This window comes from Mixophyes fleayi, chromosome 6 (assembly GCF_038048845.1).
Source record: "Mixophyes fleayi isolate aMixFle1 chromosome 6, aMixFle1.hap1, whole genome shotgun sequence".
Classification (NCBI taxonomy): Eukaryota; Metazoa; Chordata; class Amphibia; order Anura; family Limnodynastidae; genus Mixophyes; species Mixophyes fleayi.
Window position 1 is genome coordinate 214,775,861 of NC_134407.1, and position 18,899 is coordinate 214,794,759.

General features: G+C 40.7%; 3 protein-coding genes across 8 annotated transcripts in view; 1 reads left to right on the plus strand and 2 right to left on the minus strand.

The window, feature by feature from the left end:
* LOC142159778 (uncharacterized) overlaps positions 1 to 18,899 on the minus strand; it is a 627,000-nt gene that overhangs the window by 569,688 nt on the left and 38,413 nt on the right. The window lies entirely within an intron of this gene.
* The window catches only part of LOC142159899 (uncharacterized), a 335,145-nt gene that overhangs the window by 295,638 nt on the left and 20,608 nt on the right, over positions 1 to 18,899 (minus strand). The window lies entirely within an intron of this gene.
* Positions 926 to 18,703, plus strand: LOC142159826 (uncharacterized). 2 transcript variants are annotated; one of them, XM_075214603.1, is made up of 7 exons: positions 926 to 1,003; positions 7,538 to 7,671; positions 7,794 to 7,854; positions 8,003 to 8,111; positions 10,374 to 10,471; positions 15,349 to 15,460; positions 16,927 to 18,703. In XM_075214603.1, the coding sequence occupies exons 2-7, from the start codon at positions 7,577 to 7,579 to the stop codon at positions 18,378 to 18,380; spliced, it is 1,929 nt and encodes a 642-aa protein (XP_075070704.1). In that variant the 5' UTR covers positions 926 to 1,003; positions 7,538 to 7,576; the 3' UTR covers positions 18,381 to 18,703. The 2 variants fall into 2 exon arrangements, with proteins under 2 accessions (XP_075070704.1, XP_075070703.1); XM_075214602.1 differs by having other exon boundaries at positions 7,538 to 7,661; positions 7,778 to 7,854.

The following is an 18,899-nucleotide window of genomic DNA, read 5'->3' on the forward strand; positions in this document are numbered from 1 at the left end:
CCATGAAGTGAATTTCCCACCCTCCAGTGTTGGGACAGGACCCACTCCCACAGCACAAGTAGGATGATCACTGTCCATTACTAAGTATATCTCATTTAGTGTCAGCACTATAAACACAGAGGACATACACATAGCACATACACAGGACATACACATAGCACATACATAGGAAAACACATAGCACATACACATAGCACATACATACACATAGCACATACACAGGACATACACATACACATACATAGCACATACACATAGCACATACATAGGAAAACACATAGCACATACACAGGACATACACATAGCACATACACATAGCACATACATACACATAGCACATACACAGGACATACACATACACATACATAGCACATACACATAGCACATACATAGGAAAACACATAGCACATACACAGGACATACACATAGCACATACACATATACATACATAGGACATACACATAGGACATACACATAGCACATACACAGGACATACACATATCACATACATAGGACATACACATAGCACATACATACACATAGCACATACATAGGACATACACATAGCACATAGCACATACATACACATAGCACATACATAGGACATACACATAGCACATACACATATACATACATAGGACATACACATAGCACATACACTGCAGCTTGGGGAATACTCAGTCACACTGTTATAATATACAATGTGCTGCCATGTAACCATCTAATATACTGTGTCCTGTGTGTAAGACTCTTCTCTGGGATGAATTGATGTCTGTACAGCAGATCACACTGAGTATGTCTGACAGGGAGACAAGTTCTCCATCTGCAGTCAGTGGATATATTACACTGTACCCGATGCCCCCATCACATCGCTGCTCTGATCCCCACAGTACTGTCAGCTCTCAGCAGCTGCAGCCTCCCCTCTGTACCACGTGACTGCAGCGGTCACATGACCGGGTGACGTCAGAAGGTCCTTTCGCTGAAGAGAATCCGGGTATTATCTGTAAGTATCTTATATATTATATGTGTTATTATATGTCTGTATAATACAGATGGAGCAGACTGTGGTGTCCTGTCTGTGTCTTGTTATTTCCCCATACACAGTATAATACAGATGGAGCAGACTGTGGTGTCCTGTCTGTGTCTTGTTATTTCCCCATACACAGTATAATACAGGTGGAGCAGACTGTGGTGTCCTGTCTGTGTCTTGTTATTTCCCCATACACAGTATAATACAGATGGAGCAGACTGTGGTGTCCTGTCTGTGTCTTGTTATTTCCCCATACACAGTATAATACAGATGGAGCAGACTGTGGTGTCCTGTCTGTGTCTTGTTATTTCCCCATACCCAGTATAATACAGATGGAGCAGACTCTGGTGTCCTATCTGTGTCTTGTTATTTCCCCATACACAGTATAATACAGATGGAGCAGACTGTGGTGTCCTGTCTGTGTCTTGTTATTTCCCCATACACAGTATAATACAGGTGGAGCAGACTGTGGTGTCCTGTCTGTGTCTTGTTATTTCCCCATACACAGTATAATACAGATGGAGCAGACTGTGGTGTCCTGTCTGTGTCTTGTTATTTCCCCATACACAGTATAATACAGATGGAGCAGACTGTGGTGTCCTGTCTGTGTCTTGTTATTCCCCCATACACAGTATAATACAGATGGAGCAGACTGTGGTGTCCTGTCTGTGTCTTGTTATTCCCCCATACACAGTATAATACAGATGGAGCAGACTGTGGTGTCCTGTCTGTGTCTTGTTATTTCCCCATACACAGTGTAATACAGATGGAGCAGACTGGTGTCATGTCTGTGTCTTGTTATTTCCCCATACACAGTATATTACAGGTGGAGCAGACTGTGGTGTCCTGTCTGTGTCTTGTTATTTCCCCATACACAGTGTAATACAGATGGAGCAGACTGTGGTGCCCTGTCTGTGTCTTGTTATTCCCCCATACACAGTATAATACAGATGGAGCAGACTGTGGTGTCCTGTCTGTGTCTTGTTATTTCCCCATACACAGTATAATACAGATGGAGCAGATTGTGGTGTCCTGTCTGTGTCTTGTTATTTCCCCATACCCAGTATAATACAGATGGAGCAGACTGTGGTGTCCTGTCTGTGTCTTGTTATTTCCCCATACACAGTATAATACAGATGGAGCAGACCATGGTTTCCTGTCTGTGTCTTGTTATTTCCTCATACACAGTATAATACAGATGGAGCAGACTCTGGTGTCCTGTCTGTGTCTTGTTATTCCCCCATACACAGTATAATACAGATGGAGCAGATTGTGGTGTCCTGTCTGTGACTTGTTATTTCCCCATACACAGTATAATACAGATGGAGCAGACTGTGGTGTCCTGTCTGTGTCTTGTTATTTCCCCATACACCGTATAATACAGATGGAGCAGACTGTGGTGTCCTGACTGTGTCTTGTTATTTCCCCATATACAGTATAATACAGATGGAGCAGACTGTGGTGTCCTGTCTGTGTCTTGTTATTTCCCCATACACAGTATAATACAGGTGGAGCAGACTGTGGTGTCCTGTCTGTGTCTTGTTATTTCCCCATACACAGTGTAATACAGATGGAGCAGACTGTGGTGTCCTGTCTGTGTCTTGTTATTCCCCCATACACAGTATAATACAGATGGAGCAGACTGTGGTGTCCTGTCTGTGTCTTGTTATTTCCTCATACACAGTATAATACAGATGGAGCAGACTGTGGTGTCCTGTCTGTGTCTTGTTATTTCCCCATACACAGTATAATACAGATGGAGCAGACCATGGTTTCCTGTCTGTGTCTTGTTATTTCCTCATACACAGTATAATACAGATGGAGCAGACTCTGGTGTCCTGTCTGTGTCTTGTTATTCCCCCATACACAGTATAATACAGATGGAGCATACTGTGGTGTCCTGTCTGTGACTTGTTATTTCCCCATACACAGTATAATACAGATGGAGCAGACTGTGGTGTCCTGTCTGTGTCTTGTTATTTCCCCATACACCGTATAATACAGATGGAGCAGACTGTGGTGTCCTAAATGTGTCTTGTTATTTCCCCATATACAGTATAATACAGATGGAGCAGACTGTGGTGTCCTGTCTGTGTCTTGTTATTTCCCCATACACAGTATAATACAGATGGAGCAGACTCTGGTGTCCTGTCTGTGTCTTGTTATTTCTTCATACACCATATAATACAGATGGAGCAGAATGTGGTGTCCTATATGTGTCTTGTTGGGTCCCCATACACATAATACATATGGAGCAGAATCCCGTGCCTTGTGTCTGTGTCTCCTTATTTACTCACACAGTATAAACAGATGGAGCAAGCTCTGGTGTCCTGTCTGTGTTTTTGTTATCATACAGATGGAGTAGAGTACATTGTCCTGGAAAACATCACTGCTGTATCTTAGCAATGCAGCAGACATAACAAGTGGAGGCAGGGGCTAGGCATATGCTGTCAATGTGGAGCCTGTATATGTTTAGCCTAATAATAATGTTCATTAATGGAAGTTGCTCTGTGCAATGCATTAGGTATACAATTTAATGTATCAGGAGGTTCCCACAAGTGTCAGCTGAAATATGATGGAAAATCTGTTTAATACATAAATAGTTGTCATTTCATCATAATTTCCAGCTTTTAAAGGTTTGTCCCCAAGTTGTCTGTACGTTAGATTAAATTCTTAGCATCTATTGTCTGGGTTTAGTAAGTTAATATTAATTGTAGAAGAGTATTTCAAATGCAAAAAAATACATATGATTAAAATTCGGTAAATATGACTTGTGGAGTGTGGTGCTTTGAGACCAGGTGAGGCAGTAGTATATGTAGGGTTTGTAGTTTACTGGAATAAACCCTAAAGCAGTTTTGGCATTTTTTGTTGAAAGTGAATGTTTCTGTTTCACTTAAACTGAGATTCGGGCCGTACAATCATGAAATATTGACACATTCTCTAGAGTAATGAGTCACGCTTCTCCATCTGGCATTCTGACGGACGAATCTGGGTTTGGCAGATACCAGGAGAACGATTCCTACTCGAATGCGTACTGCCGACTGTAAAGTTTGAAATAATTGTCTGGGACTGTTATTCATAGTTTGACTGGACCCCTTAGTTCTAGTGAAGGGAAATCTTATTGCTACAGTATACAGTGACATTGTAGAGAATTGTTTGTTTCATCCTTGTGGCAGCAGCTCGAGGAAGGCCCTTTTCTATTTCAGCATGACAATGCCCCTGTGCACAAAATATAGTTTCTCAAGTTTGGTGTGAAAGAATTTGACCGGCTTGCACAGAGCCCTGACCTCAACCCCATCAAACAACTTTGGGGTGAATTGGAACGCTCTGAGCCAGGCCTTATTGCCCAACATCAGTACCTGACCTCACTAATGCTCTTTTGGCTGAATGTATACGAACCTACGCAGCCATGTTCCAACTAGTGGAGAACGTTACCGGAAGGGTGTAAGCTGTTATAGCAGCAACTCCATATTATTGTCCATGGTTTTGCTATGAGATGTTCAACAAGCAATATATGGATATGATGTTTGGGTAACCACATACTTTTGGAAATGTAGTGTATACATTTTGGACTCATATACATCTCCCAGACTGTTCTAGACACCCTAATAGCAATGCTTAGTTTAAGGTGCTTACTTTTAAAATCCAATGGTCACCATCTGATCAGTATTGAAGTGGGGTTAATAAGACAAAATGTATCAGAATTTATGGAGTGTGTCAGGAGATGGTGTGCTGGTCATGTGAGAGATAAAAAACTGTCTACTTATAAAATTGTGTAAGTGAGGGCAGGAGCGAATGTGACAGGAGCAGCGTCTTGATGTAAGGAGGGGAATGGAGGTCAGTAGGAAGCCACAGGCTGAGATTTAGGTAGTGTAAGGAGCAGAGTTCTCCAAACAGTGCAGAGCAGTGATGTCAGGTTCCTATCACAAAATACAAGAAATAACTGGAGTGTTTATACCTAAACGAAATATGACACAACCCTTCTCTTTCTCGGCAGCAGACAGAGATTGAGTGACAGCTTAGCAGTCTTGCTGCGCAGAAATGGACTTTGTCAATTGGTTAATTCATACGTAGGGGCAGGACCAGTGATGTCACAGTGTAAATGTGGGAGGAGTTTTAGGTGTCTGTAACGGAGTGGGAAGTAGACATTTTACTTTTTATATAGGGCTACAGCGGAATGTCAGGGTAACACAGAACAATATGTTTTAATTTCATGGTTCATATATACACTTTAAATTTGGGTTTAAGTTGTCCTTAGGCTTGAGAGGAAATCCTCACATTAATCGTAACCAGCTCTCTACCTCATATGGAAGAACGCACCAGGGAGAGAGTTAAACCCGTGGATCTATGACATTTTTTAGGGGTTAAGTGTGCAAACTAGAGCCATATGTTAGATACACTCTATCAGAGTGTATGTTACAGTGATCCCACAGTGCTTCTGTCTTTAGGGGACTGCGCGTATGCATCAAATAACTGGGGTATCACAGACACCATTGGGTTTGTACTGAGTATAGATGTTCCGTCAACGTGGGTGAGCGTTGGTCTGTCTAATAGTCCGTTTATACATCCTAGTAGAATAACCCCACTAGAGTCCTTTTATCAAGACTACTTCACACCATACTATAGATAACCAACCCATAATCACATTGCAGATGTATATGCCTATTACTCCCACAATATAATGTTATGTCGAATCTAAATCAGATTGTTCACCTGTAAGTGTCAGTTTATCAGTTATGAGCTCTTTAGCTGGAGAGAATTAAATACACTGCATGGTTTGAGTGTACAATAAACTCTGCTTTATTAGTTACAAGTCCCTATCTATATAGCAAAAATCACATATTACAGAAAACTATGCCCCAAAAGGTTTTAACCACTCATGCTCCCTTTACACAGATGTTACTACATTCTCTCATTATCACACAGGAATACTCCTCAGGGGGGGTTGGCTTATCTCCTGTCTGCTATGTCCAAGTTTATAAACATAGCCTTGCAAATAATGAATTACTCCTACAAAATAGGTGCATCTAATCTGTCTTTAAGCTATAACAGAACAAAATGGCTATAAGGCAACAAGATGGCGTCAGCTTAGCAAAAACACATTTCTCAGTTACAATATATATATTGTAATATATTTCTTCAATAGCAAAAGCTACATAAAATGTACACACAGTACACATAATGTGAAACATTTCAACATCGATAATAAAATACAATACCATAGCTTCCTGCTGACCTCTGTGTCTGTTTATACATGTGCGCTGAACTGTAAGTAACTTTATTCACTTTAATTACTAATATTTGTTACTAACCTTGTTATGTATGTTCTCTTTACTGCTTTTACTAGTTTTTCTTTCTCCTATGTGTAATATCTTTGTGTGCATGCTTACTTTAGTGTCTTTATTTATGTCTTTTATGTGTTTTCTGGTTACTGTGTACCTTGTGTCTCTTACTTGTACCCATTGTTTCCCACTTGCTTGTTGGTGGAGTGTATTCTGTGTTACTTCCTATGTCCATTGTGTGTGTCCCTTGCCTGTTTCTCGTTGCCATTCCTTGTGTGATCTTAGTTTCCCATGCCTTGTGCTATCCTCCATCCTTCCCTACCTTGTATATATATTCCATGGTGTAGGTGATGGGGGTGTGGGGGGCAGAATATACTTGTTTGTTGCTTCATCATCTCTATTTATATAGCGCCACTAATTCCGCAGCGCTGTACAGAGAACTCACTCACATCAGTCCATGCCCCATTGGAGCTTACAATCTAAATTCCTTAACATACACACACAAAGAGAGAGAGAGACACTAAGGGCAATTTAATACCGGCAAATTAACCTATCAGAGTGTGGGAGGAAACCGGAGCACTTGGAGGAAACCCACACAAACACGGGTAGAACATACAAACTCCACACAGATAAGGCCATGGTCGGCAATTGAACTCATGACCCCAGTGCTGTGAGGCAGAAGTGCTAACCACTAAGCCACCGTGCCGCCCAGAGAGAGAGACCATGGAGCCAGGATTATACAGCCTAGTTCAGCGCTCCCAGAATATTGTGCGCTAATGTGCGTATGATGACATCATCGCACACATGACACACTGGCACCGGTGGTACTAATACGCATGCACCAGAGCACATGCCAATTGCTCATGTGCTGGGGCATGAATGCCCGCACCAATAGGCAGAGGGATGACACGTTGTATAGAGCTGTGGGGGAGGACAGGAACAGAATGCTCTTATACAGTTATTTACTGGCTTTGATTATTGTTACTGGTGTAAGATTCTTTGATGTTTTCAGGGGCATTATTTTTATTCATATAGAAAATTATTTCATATTATATTCAGGATTGTGTGCACTACCAATAGCCAGATTGCATTCACTATAATCTTTTTGCGTACCTCGTTCACCAGCGGATGGGTATTGTGTTATAGGATGCCCAATAAAGATTTAACCAATTTTCTGCCACTAACTGATTCCATTTTATCATGACTGTATCATTGTGTGTGTCAGGTTCCTATAAGGTGTGATGATGTCACTGTCTATTTCTCCATGGAGGAGTGGGAGTATTTAGAAGGACACAAGGGTCTGTACAAGGACGTGATGATGGAGAATCACCAGCCCCTCACATCACTGGGTAAGAGGAGGTTTTAATTTATTGTAACGTAGAGTGCAGTGATGAGGACCACCTAGATACACATCATCTGATAATCACATATAACACTGTATTCAGTCACTGTGTGTGTCCTACAGATGGATCCAGTAACAGAGATACCCCAGAGGGATGTCCTCGTCCTCTTTATTCACAGGATTGTACCGAGGATTCCGAGGTATATGGAAATGAGGGTCTCACAAAATACAGATGTGACTCTACACTATAGATAAGCTGTGTGTTTCCTAAACACTGATATTCTTTACTGTTAAGTCATTAAATCAGACATTATTCAATAATATTTTATTGTTTTGTGGGTTATTTAGAGTGACAACCTAATTGATATTAAAGTAGAAGATATAGAAGAAGAGGAAATGTATTTGATGGGTGAGCAGTCATGTAAGGAGGAAGGAATCCCTACAGATACAAGTACAGGTGAGTCCAACGTTGACTACCAGGAGAAGAGAGTCATTGTTGATATTTGTGCATCTTGCTCATAAAAAAAATAATTTGAGAAAAAAAACCTGTGGTCTCAGAATAGCACATGGAATTGTGCCACCCTCAGGAGACTGGGCGCTTCTGAAGAATAAAAGGCTCTTCCGTCAGCACGGACGTCCCAGTTGGTTTCTCAGTAGCCTTTGTGTAGAGCTGTTGGCTTTAGCCTTGTCTCCTGTTTGCTGCTGATTCTTCTGTTTCTCTGCACAGAGTGAATCCTTCCTTTTGTACTTATTTCACCTTTTTAGCAATATCCTGCTTTCCATTCCTCCACCATTTGTATTTACTCAGAGAAACCTACTGTTCCACTGGTGTTCCTGAAGCCAGTTGTGTTTCCTAAATAGGGTGGCACCTATGCCAGCAATGAATCTTTGTAGGCAGTGGTGCTCAGGGATGCCACATTTTGCCCCTTATCTTTTGTGCCCGGTTCATGCAGGTGATGTGATCACAGGTTTGGAGCTGTTGTACCTTCCACGGTCTCTGTATTGCTCTGAGGCCTGCTGCCACAGAGAAACTTCTATCCAGATGTTCTTGCAGAGTACATTGTCACCCAGTGGGAGACTAGATGGGAACCTTCTTCCTTCATCTTGCAAAATTAAAGATTGGTTACTCGTCCTCCTACTTTTTTGGCCCGTCTTGTAGACATCAAGTGCCTCCTGAATTGTTTGTATGATCGGCGACATTTAAGGAGACCATCAGAACCAGGCTATCTCATGAATGAAATGGACCCTTTAGGCTGGGCAGACTGTCACCTTGATCCTTCTCAGGACTGAGCTTCCCACTGCAGCTTCCACAGTTGGGGCATTTCTAAAGGAAGCTTTGTCTCCACTAGAGATCTCTTACCTGCATAGACCTTGCACAGATATGTGTCACTCTCGTTGCACAATCATGTGGGACCTGGTGGCTTGATTTTTGGCCTGCTAGTTTTGTAACGGTGGCCTTCTTTGTAGTGGGACTATTCCTTACCAGTTTTCCTTTGTACCAAGTTATATCTTCCGGCCGTTGTCAGTTCTGTTAGATTTTGAGTCAGTTTCTTCTCTGTGTGAGAGGCCCAGTTGACCGACCTTCTGGCTATAATAGGTCTCTACACCTCCCGTCCTTTACCTTCTTGGAATCTTGAGAGACACATAAGGATCAGTAATGAGCCTCTCGCCTCTTTTAGGGTAGTGTTCCCCCAGTAACAGGTTACACCATTGCGCTCCCGACATTTCATTGCCAAACCCAACCTGTCAGTGCTCCTGCTTCAAAATATTTATCCCAATATGGTGTTAAATTATAGTCCAAACAAATGTTGTTTGGACCAGTATCAGACATAAGCATATTACATCCTCCTTGATGAGGAGTGTGTTCCTCACTTCTGCTGTTCTCAGTATTGGGAACAGAGGCCGGGATTCAAACAGCGACAGACTCGGGTGTTCCAATACATTTTAGGCTGTTTAAACTGTCAATATTGGTTGTAATGACATCCCTCTGGTGCTAAGAATTATATCAGTGCTGAGAGGACTGATAGATCCACTGCTTGTAAGTATGTTAATGTTGTAAGTATGTTAATGTAAGTATGCGCCCATGTACAATGTAGAAGGCTTTGTAAACTACATTGTACTTGGGCGTACTCCACCCCTTTTGATAAATCCCATTTTTCCGGCATAGAGATTTCCGTCTTCCCTTTGCTCTCTGTGTCTTTCCTGAAGCAGTAGGCAATGCCCAAAGATGGTCAGCAAGACTATGATCTTTAAGAGCTTTGTCTGGATCATGTCTTCATGATCTCTATGTGACCCTTTTTCGTCAGTGTTGGGTTCAAGAACAAGGTGATTTGTTTCTATCAGTCAATCTCGGGATGTGTCTAGATGCAGCAATATCCCTGTTTCTCTATCCAGAAGGTCAGGTTTTTTCAGTACTTCAAATTATCAGCTGGTATCTGAGACCATTTGGTCTTGCTCACCTTTACTCTTGGTGAACATCTGTTCTCAACCTTTTGGGGTGAGTAATTCTGTTTACATTAGTGTCCCTTTTATTAGGTGATCTTGTTAGTCATGTTCTGCACTAATTTGACCTGTTTTAAGTTGTTTTTCTTTGTTTTATTTCCCTGTTTTATTCTCTTGTTGCTATATATAAACCTGCTCTCTTTATCATATGTAACTCCCCTTGTGGCAATGAAGCATTTTGCCTTTTTTATTCAGTTACTGTGTGTGTTTCTTACAGAAGGATCCAGTAACAGAACTACCCCTGAGAGGTATCCAAGTCCTCTTTATTCACAGGATCATACGGAGGAAAATCACAGTATCTCACAGGACTATCAGGTAGTTGCATTATTTACTTTACTATCTATATAGAGTACAAGCATGTATCCATTTGGCCCAATGATTTTAAAATTCCCAGTGTGAAAGGCTATTCACCAATGATGACATGACATGGGGTAGAATATTAATTATCTAAAACAGAGAGGCAGGGACTTGTATTCACAAAAAGGCCAATAGGTGTAATTAATGGAGTAAAATAACCCACAAAAGTGGACATGTCCTTTAAAGGCTAAGGGTCTGTTTCGCAAACTTTTATCTATAATAATTTTCAATTTAAACTTCCTAGTACTTTGTATAAAGCCTTTAACTTTCCTACAGTTTTGCCCTTCTCAGCAAGCAGGCTGCAGGATGTGTCTAATGCCGGCTCCCTCTGCTATGTCATCTTGTTGTCTTTATCGAATTTGAGTTTGTGATGTGGGTGGGGTAGCTGGCAGAGGACAGACAGTCCTCTAAGATTTTAGAAGCTGCAGCAGAGGGAAGTGCTCTACTAGTGAGTGTATACAGCAAACTGTTAGAAAACGGGTTGTATATGTAAAATGGACCTTATGTGATGAGAGTGGGGTACCAAGCAAAAGCCCCCCTGGCACTACCTCTTGTCAGGAAGTATACAGTATGGTACTTACCCTGTGTTTTTTAAAGCTATGTAAGAATAAATTTGTTATCACTGTAGAATGAGACTTGACATGGTATACATGTCATAAAAGAGACATAGCCACCCTGGGTCTACTGGTCCCATTAAGAACTATCAGTGGCACTCACCTGCGCTATTGACCCCCTGCAATAGGTGGTACTGGATTACATGCTACTTCGTCCGGTTACTTTGGGCCAAAAATGAAGGTAAGGTCCAAGCTCCTGATAAAATAAAGAAGACATTCATGGGTTATGCTCCTTTGGATTACAAAGTTGGTGTTCATTGTGTGTGCTCCCTTATCTCTAGAATTTGGGAAACCATTATCCACAAGGGTCCTTGAGATCAAGGGGCAGAGACTGAGTCCTTCAACTAATTCTTAAATATAAGGCCATCCTTGGGAGCTGCAGACAAGATTGGCTTCCCCCCCTGAAACCCACTATTGTGGGAACGGGATCATGAATAAAGTGCAGTACCCATAGGACCGCCAAATATGACAGGAGACCACTAGCCCTCCAGCTACAGCACCAGCCTGCAGTCCCAGCACTAGATACTGAACCCCCAGTGTTGAGTCGCTATCCTTGCAATGTGACTGACTTAGAGGTAGACTTGGTGGAAGTGGATTGGACAGATATTAGGGCAGCCCAACCAACCAATTCTGCTTAGCAAATCTCAGGGTGGCAGACCAGCCAGACCTTCCGAAAGACGTCTGATTGTCCAAAGACAGTATCTGGCCCTGTTATTAGCTCTTGTCCATGACATCCACATAGCTGGCCACTTAACTATCAAGAAGATTAGCACTAGCCTCCAGCTTAGTCTTTTCTCATCAGGAATAACCCACTATGTGAGACACTTCTGGGATGCCTCCAATATATGCCAGAGAACCAGGGACCTCATGTACAAAATGCTATTTCAAACTATGCCTATCCAAGCCATTTCAACAACGAGCAGTGGACATAGTTGGACTACTGCACAAGTCTAGCCATAAATGGAAAACATTAATCCTCACCCTGCTAGATTTTAAACCCTTACCCTGATGCCGTAGCCCAGACATACATTTCACTGCTGAACATGTAGCACAAGCTCTAATGATAAGATTTCCCCAAGAAGTTGTCTCTGCTTAAAGGTTACAGTTTCAAGGGGAGCTGATGCAGACCCTTTTAGAGAAATTTGAGGTACAACTCCTTTGCACCGCCCCTTACCACCAACAGAATGGACACTTTTAGCCATTCACTTGTACCCTCAAGCATTTACTATGCACTTATGTCCTCTCGGAGGGGGAGACAAAGATGTACCTCAGAAATTCACAGGTTTCTCCCCATTGGAGTTGCAATATGAGCAGAGGGTCAGTGGACTGCTAAACCTAGTAAGAGTGAGGTTGGAAGAAATTTTAGTTGCACCGAAGAACCCGTAATCGTATATGTTTAGAAGCTGTGTGAGCAATTGTGAAGCTTGATGGAGGTAAACTGCTTCTATTCCTAGGGAGTCAAAGATAGACAGAAACAGGGATAAGACCCTCACTCTTGGGTCAGGATATTACACATAGGGCAAAAGGTTTCTGGTACTGGTCCCAGCTCACAAGAATAAGCTGACAGCAACCTGGGCTGAACCATACACTGTCACCTATAGACATGGTGAAACTAAATACACAGTGGCGATTGATACAGCAGGACCAGATCTAGATGCACCCATATGGTTACCCATCATGTTGACACTAGAGAGGCTAAGCCTGGAAGATGAGGGGGCAACAGATAAGACTGGCTCTGCCTGTCACACAGAACCCACTACAGTGAAAACAGGAGCTGGACTAAAGTGCCTGTAAAACCAAGGGAGACTCTCAGACACGAGTAGCTGGGAATTACGGTTATATTGATAACGAGACGAGAGTGGGGTACCATGCACAAGTAATAAAGGTTAGGCCCACCTGTAGACCCCCTCTTGTAGGGATGAATGTGGATGGTACTTTCCCTGTGTTTCTTAAGTAAAGCCATGTGGGAATGAATAAGTTATAACCAGTGCTCAAAGTGGGGCAGTATGTACGAAATACCGGCACTACTTCTCTCCTCTTCCATTGAGCCTCTGAGTCTAGGCTTTCACTTTAGTAGTATGATTCGGCAAAGCAGAAGACTGAGCCACAGAAGCACACAGTGAGGACTACAGGAGAGCACAAGCATTGTAGGAAACTAAGGGGATAGACTCTCCTGTCATTATACTTGTATCATGTGACTAAACGGAAAGCTTTTACCTGTCATTATACCTGTCTGAATGTTATAGGGAGAAGAGTACCTACCTGTCATTAATAGTTATTGTTCTTACCTAGCTGGTAGTTATAGGGGGTTAGAACAGAGATAATTATTTTATGTACATGATTTTAGTTTGTCTCAGATAGTGTCCGGAGTGTTAAAAAGCATCTAAAATTAACACTATCAAAATCCCTAAATCTTCCCAAGTCCTTAGCCTTTCACTTCATTTTCCCAATTAATTCCTTAATATCCCACTTCGACCACTGGTTATAACTGTAAAATTTAGCTTGCAATGTTGTACATATCTTAAAGAACCATAGCCACCCTGGGTCAACTGGACCCTATAAGGACTGTCAGCGTCAAGTCTGTAAACCACTGACCCTCGCCATTACATGCATCAAGACTACATGCCACATTGGCCAGGCACTATGGCCCAGAAACAAATTAAAAAGACATTCATAGGTTAGCTTCCTTTCATTTACAAGGTTGTCTATTCTGCATGCCCCCTACCTCATGACTTTGGGGAACCATCATTAGCATAGGGGTCTTAAGAAGGGGCATCAACTTAACCAACACCGGAACATAATACTTATGAACTGGGGCAGCAGACAAGAATACCTCCACCCTGCACCCACTACCTGGGAAAAAGAGTGGTGCCTGTAGAAGCGAGGGATGTCAGAAAGGACCGGCTAGGAAATATGGCTCCCAATGGACTGTCCAGGAGCAACAGTCATCTAGAAGGATTGGAGGTTTGCAACGATGTCATCCTGACCCCCAAATCTCTGCTGGTTTTGCATAGGTGTGTGCCCACCGAAAGCAGGGTATTGCCTGTACCAGTCAGCTGACTTGTCGCTATAAGAGCTATAAACCAAAGAATTTGGATTATGCGCAGTACACAGAGAGTTGGCTTATAATATGTCATATCTTTGTTATTTTACCCCTGTAGGTTGTAACACAGTAAATACACTGTAATTGTGATATATTCATAAAAGTTCCATAGCTATTCTGTTGACTAATATAGTAAATAAATACTTGTTCCTGTTCAACTTATTTACCTATATGTCAGCATTCGTTACCCATGTTAACAGTACTGTGTAGGTGATGGGTATTAAACTGAAGGATAAGCCTTTAGTAGTCGGTTTGGTTTGAAAACTCAAATAAATGTGAAATTCTCACTTTACCTATTGTAAAGTTATTATGTCATGTATTTATATCTGCTTTGTCTACTATACCTAGCGTTTGTTTTCAAGTAAAATCAATAGAACTTTGAACTTGCCCATAATACAAGAATTCACCCCTAACCATTCTATATCTTGCAAGCACTTCCTTCAATGGGGGTTTCTTATCTTTCCCTTATCTTTTCATGATAGAATCATTGCTTATTATCCGAGAACCTCTGCTTAGCGGAATGTTCCTTGAATATATATAATTATATCCTGCTTTTATTTAGATGTTGTTTGCACAGGTGTAAAGCTGGGTACACACTACAGGTTTTTCACCCAATTATCGTGCCAATCACACGATAAACGGCTATTAAGTCCGAAATCACACTACTGTGTACGCTCCCATGATCATTTTTTATTGTACCAAAGCACATCATGTCGTTTGATTTTATAAACTGTCTAAAAATCACGATCAACGATGGAGCAATGTCGGGCAAATTCTACAGTGTGTACACACTCACGATCAGTAGTGTAGGCAGATCTCTATGGAGTTTACAGTGTCATGATCTTTTCAGCAGATGGTTATGACAGATGAAGAGCACAGATCTGAAGGTAAATCGTGTAGTTGTGTACACATCAATCTGCATGCTCATCGGGATTTTCAACCATTGGTAAAATCTTTACAGATATTTAATTGTGAAAAATTTTCTGTAGTGTGTACCCAGCTTAAGCCAGGGATTCTAGTGAGATCGGTACATCTTTATCTGTACAGTAATGCTCTACTATTATCTACTCCCTATATGTTTTACAGCGATTGTTAATGTTGTTGTTTTTAATATTTAGGGTGAACATCACAGTGATTTTAAAATTATCATTAAAGAAGAGATAAAAGATGAGGATGAGGAGATACTTGTGACAATTAAGGAGGAGGAAATTCCTACAGATATCAGCTCAGGTGAGTAATAAACACTTTAATGTAATACAGAAAAGAGTGACATATTCTCCTTGTTCAGTCACTACAATCTCTTATTCTACACTTTCCTCTGTCTATACAAACGAATGAGGAAAAAGTATCTGCCCAGTGGGGGAGTCAGGAGCCATCAGCCCCTATTAGACTCCTGCTCTCCTCACATCATGTCATTGTGCTACCAGCCAAGAGATCTGACCAGTCTCCTCCCCACATTCGCACTCTGGTGTTTCTCATACATCTCCGTACAGGGGGCTTCAGTCTGATCTTTATTCTCAGATCCTGACTCACCTTAGTGATCCAGTCACCAACCAAAGGAAAGAGATCCTATGTACTAATTAATTTGCACTGTCGCACATAACAGTACTCATGATCCTCCTTGTGCAAATGGACAAGACGTGGTTGGCACATCATGGTCCGATTGGTACTCTAAGGGGTATATTTACTAAACTGCAGGTTTGAAAAGTTGAGATGTTTCCTGCAGCAACCAATCAGATTCTAGTTATCATTTATTTAGTACATTTTACAAAATGACAGCTAGAATCTGATTGGTTGTTATCTCCACCTTTTCATACCCGCAGTTTAGTAAATATACCCCAAAGTCTCCTCTGCCATTACCAACAGCGGCTTCCAAAAAGATGTCATCTCAATGCTGAACATCTCCCCACTCCTCCCCTTAATTGAAACTATTACTTCAATACACACAGCACCACCATACGTATACACCAGTTCATACTTTATATGTTATGTGGCATCTGATTGGAAAAATAAGGAGGTGCTTAGCAGTGAGGCTGTGACAGGGCTGATATATAGTGTTACTAAACATATTTAGTGACACTATATATCAGCTGTATTCAGGGATATCTCTCCTGACCAATCTAATTTCCTATAGCAAGAACACAAATGCACATACAAGACCCCATTAACATAATGGTATGTCTTTAGAACATGGTAGGACACTTCCACGAGCAGGGGGAGAACATAAACAGATGCCGGGGTTGGAATAAAACCCAAGGCCCCAGCTCTTCAGTGCTGATAACCAGCTGTTAGTACATTGCAACTTTAAGCATCTTGAAGTTACAGTATGGAATGTCTGTCATATCCATATTCTTATCCTTGTAAAAAAAATATATATTATACTACCCTCTCCCATATTTTTATCCTCATTAGTCTTCTGTCCTCTGAACCAATGATTCCTTCTGGACAAATACTCTCTTTATGATTGGCTGCATTTCTGTACTTCTTTTTGCTTTCAATTTTTATCATTTCCTGTACGTAATAATTTTGTCTGTTAATTTTACAAGATGTAAAGTTAGCCCTTGAGAAAGGAATTGATATTATATGTACATACCCATTGCCATCGGTTTTATATATACTATTCTAGAGTCGATATTTCAATAAGAAAATTAATTGTAATAAAAAAAATGCAATTTCCATACATTTATTCCTAACAGATGGACAAGACAGCAGGAATGCCTCAGAGAGAAGTCTTATTTTATCTCCAGATTCTAAAATAGAAGATTCTGCAGGAGGAAACCTCATTTCTCTAAATAAACATCCAGTAATTTGCAGTACAGAATTGTCATTTAACTCTATACATGAGGAACATTCATCAGGTAATTCAGATATTGTTACAAATAGTCCAGTCAGCACAGGTGGTAAAATATATCCATGCTTTGAATGTGACAAGTGTTTTACCCAGAATGCAGCGCTTATAAGACATCAGAGAACTCACACAGGTGAGAAGCCATTTTCATGTTCTGAATGTGGGAAATGTTTTACACGTAAATCAATTCTTGCTGAGCACCAGAGAATTCACACAGGTGAAAAGCCATTTTCATGTTCAGAGTGCGGTAAATGTTTTACACAGAGATCAGGTCTTGTTATACATCAAAGAGTTCACACAGGAGAAAAAACATTTATCTGTTCTGAATGTGGAACACATTTTACACAGAAATCAAGTATTCATGCAGGAGAGAAAAAGATGTCATGCTCTAAATGCACCACATTGTTTCTTCAGCAGCCACAGCTTGAACATCAAAAAAAACATATAGTTGAGAAACCTTTTGCATGTTCAGAGTGTGGGAAATGTTTTAAACACAAATCAAAACTTAAAACACATCTGAGAATTCACACAGGCGAGAAGCCATTTCCATGTTCAGAGTGTGGGAAATGTTTTGCACAAAAATCTGATTTTGTTAAACATCAGAGAGTTCACACAGGTGAGAAACCATTTAAATGTTTTGATTGTGGAAAATGCTTTACACAGGAAACAAATCTTGTTTACCATCAGAGACTTCATGCAGGTGAGAAGCCATTTCCATGTACTGAGTGTGGGAAATGTTTTACGCAGAAAGCAAGTCTTGAAAAACATCAGAGAACACACATTGAGGGGAAGCCATTTCCATGTTCTGAATGTGGGAAATGTTTTACACAGAAATCAATCCTTGTTATTCATCAGAGAATTCACACAGGTGAAAAGCCATTTTCATGCTCTGATTGTGGGAAATGTTTTAAACAGAGATCAGGTCTCATTCATCATCAGAGACTTCACACAGGTGAAAAGCCATTTCCATGTTCTGAGTGTGGGAAATGTTTTAGACTGAAATCAAGTTATATTAAACATCAGAGAATTCACACAGGTGAAAAGCCATTTCCATGTTCAGAATGTGGCAAATGTTTTACACAGGAATCAATCCTTATTGTGCATCAGAGAACTCACACGGGTGAAAAGCCATTTTCATGCTCTGATTGTGGAAAATGTTTTAAACAGAAATCAAATCTTGTTGATCATCAGAGAGTTCACACAGGTGAAAAGCCATTTTTATGTTCCGAGTGTGGTAGATGTTTTGCAAAGAAATCAACTTTTGTTAAACATCAATTAAATCACACACAATTACACAGGTGAAAATTTATTTTCTACAATTGTAAGTGGAAAGTATTATTCAAATCTCAATAAACATGGACACTACATTAATCTCTCTTACGATTTTTCTATCCAAATATGAAGGTTTGTGCTAACACACTGTGTACTGTTGTAATTGTTGTATTCTTTTGTTTTATAGTTTTTCTTATTTACGGTTTTGCATGTCTTTAAGTTTACTCTTGTAAGGAGTTTTGAAAATCGTATTAGAAATATGTCCAAGTGGATTACTGTACTTATGTCACTGTATGTTTGTCCTGTTTTCATATACTGCAGCTTTTAATAAAAAACATTATGCAGTAAATAAAGTTGTATTGTAATGGAGTAAATAATAAAAAAAAGTCCAAGGGAAAAAGGAGAGTGTCCGTTATATTAAGTATACCTATATTAAGAACAATGTCTGACACTGTCTAATGTTAACATTATCCATGAGTAAGATTGCAAGTTACTGCAGGGAGAGTGTGATTCTATGAGAGGCATTAGGACAATTGTCATTAAATAAAT

What these genes read in the sequence shown, in the direction of transcription:
- LOC142159826 (XM_075214602.1), top strand. Translation starts at nt 7,577, where the DNA reads ATGGAGGAGTGGGAGTATTTAGAAGGACACAAGGGTCTGTACAAGGAC. An exon ending in ATTGTACCGAGGATTCCGAG is followed by an intron (nt 7,855 to 8,002) that starts GTATATGGAAAT and finishes TGGGTTATTTAG; the next exon opens with AGTGACAACCTAATTGATAT. An exon ending in GTATCTCACAGGACTATCAG is followed by an intron (nt 10,472 to 15,348) that starts GTAGTTGCATTA and finishes TTTAATATTTAG; the next exon opens with GGTGAACATCACAGTGATTT.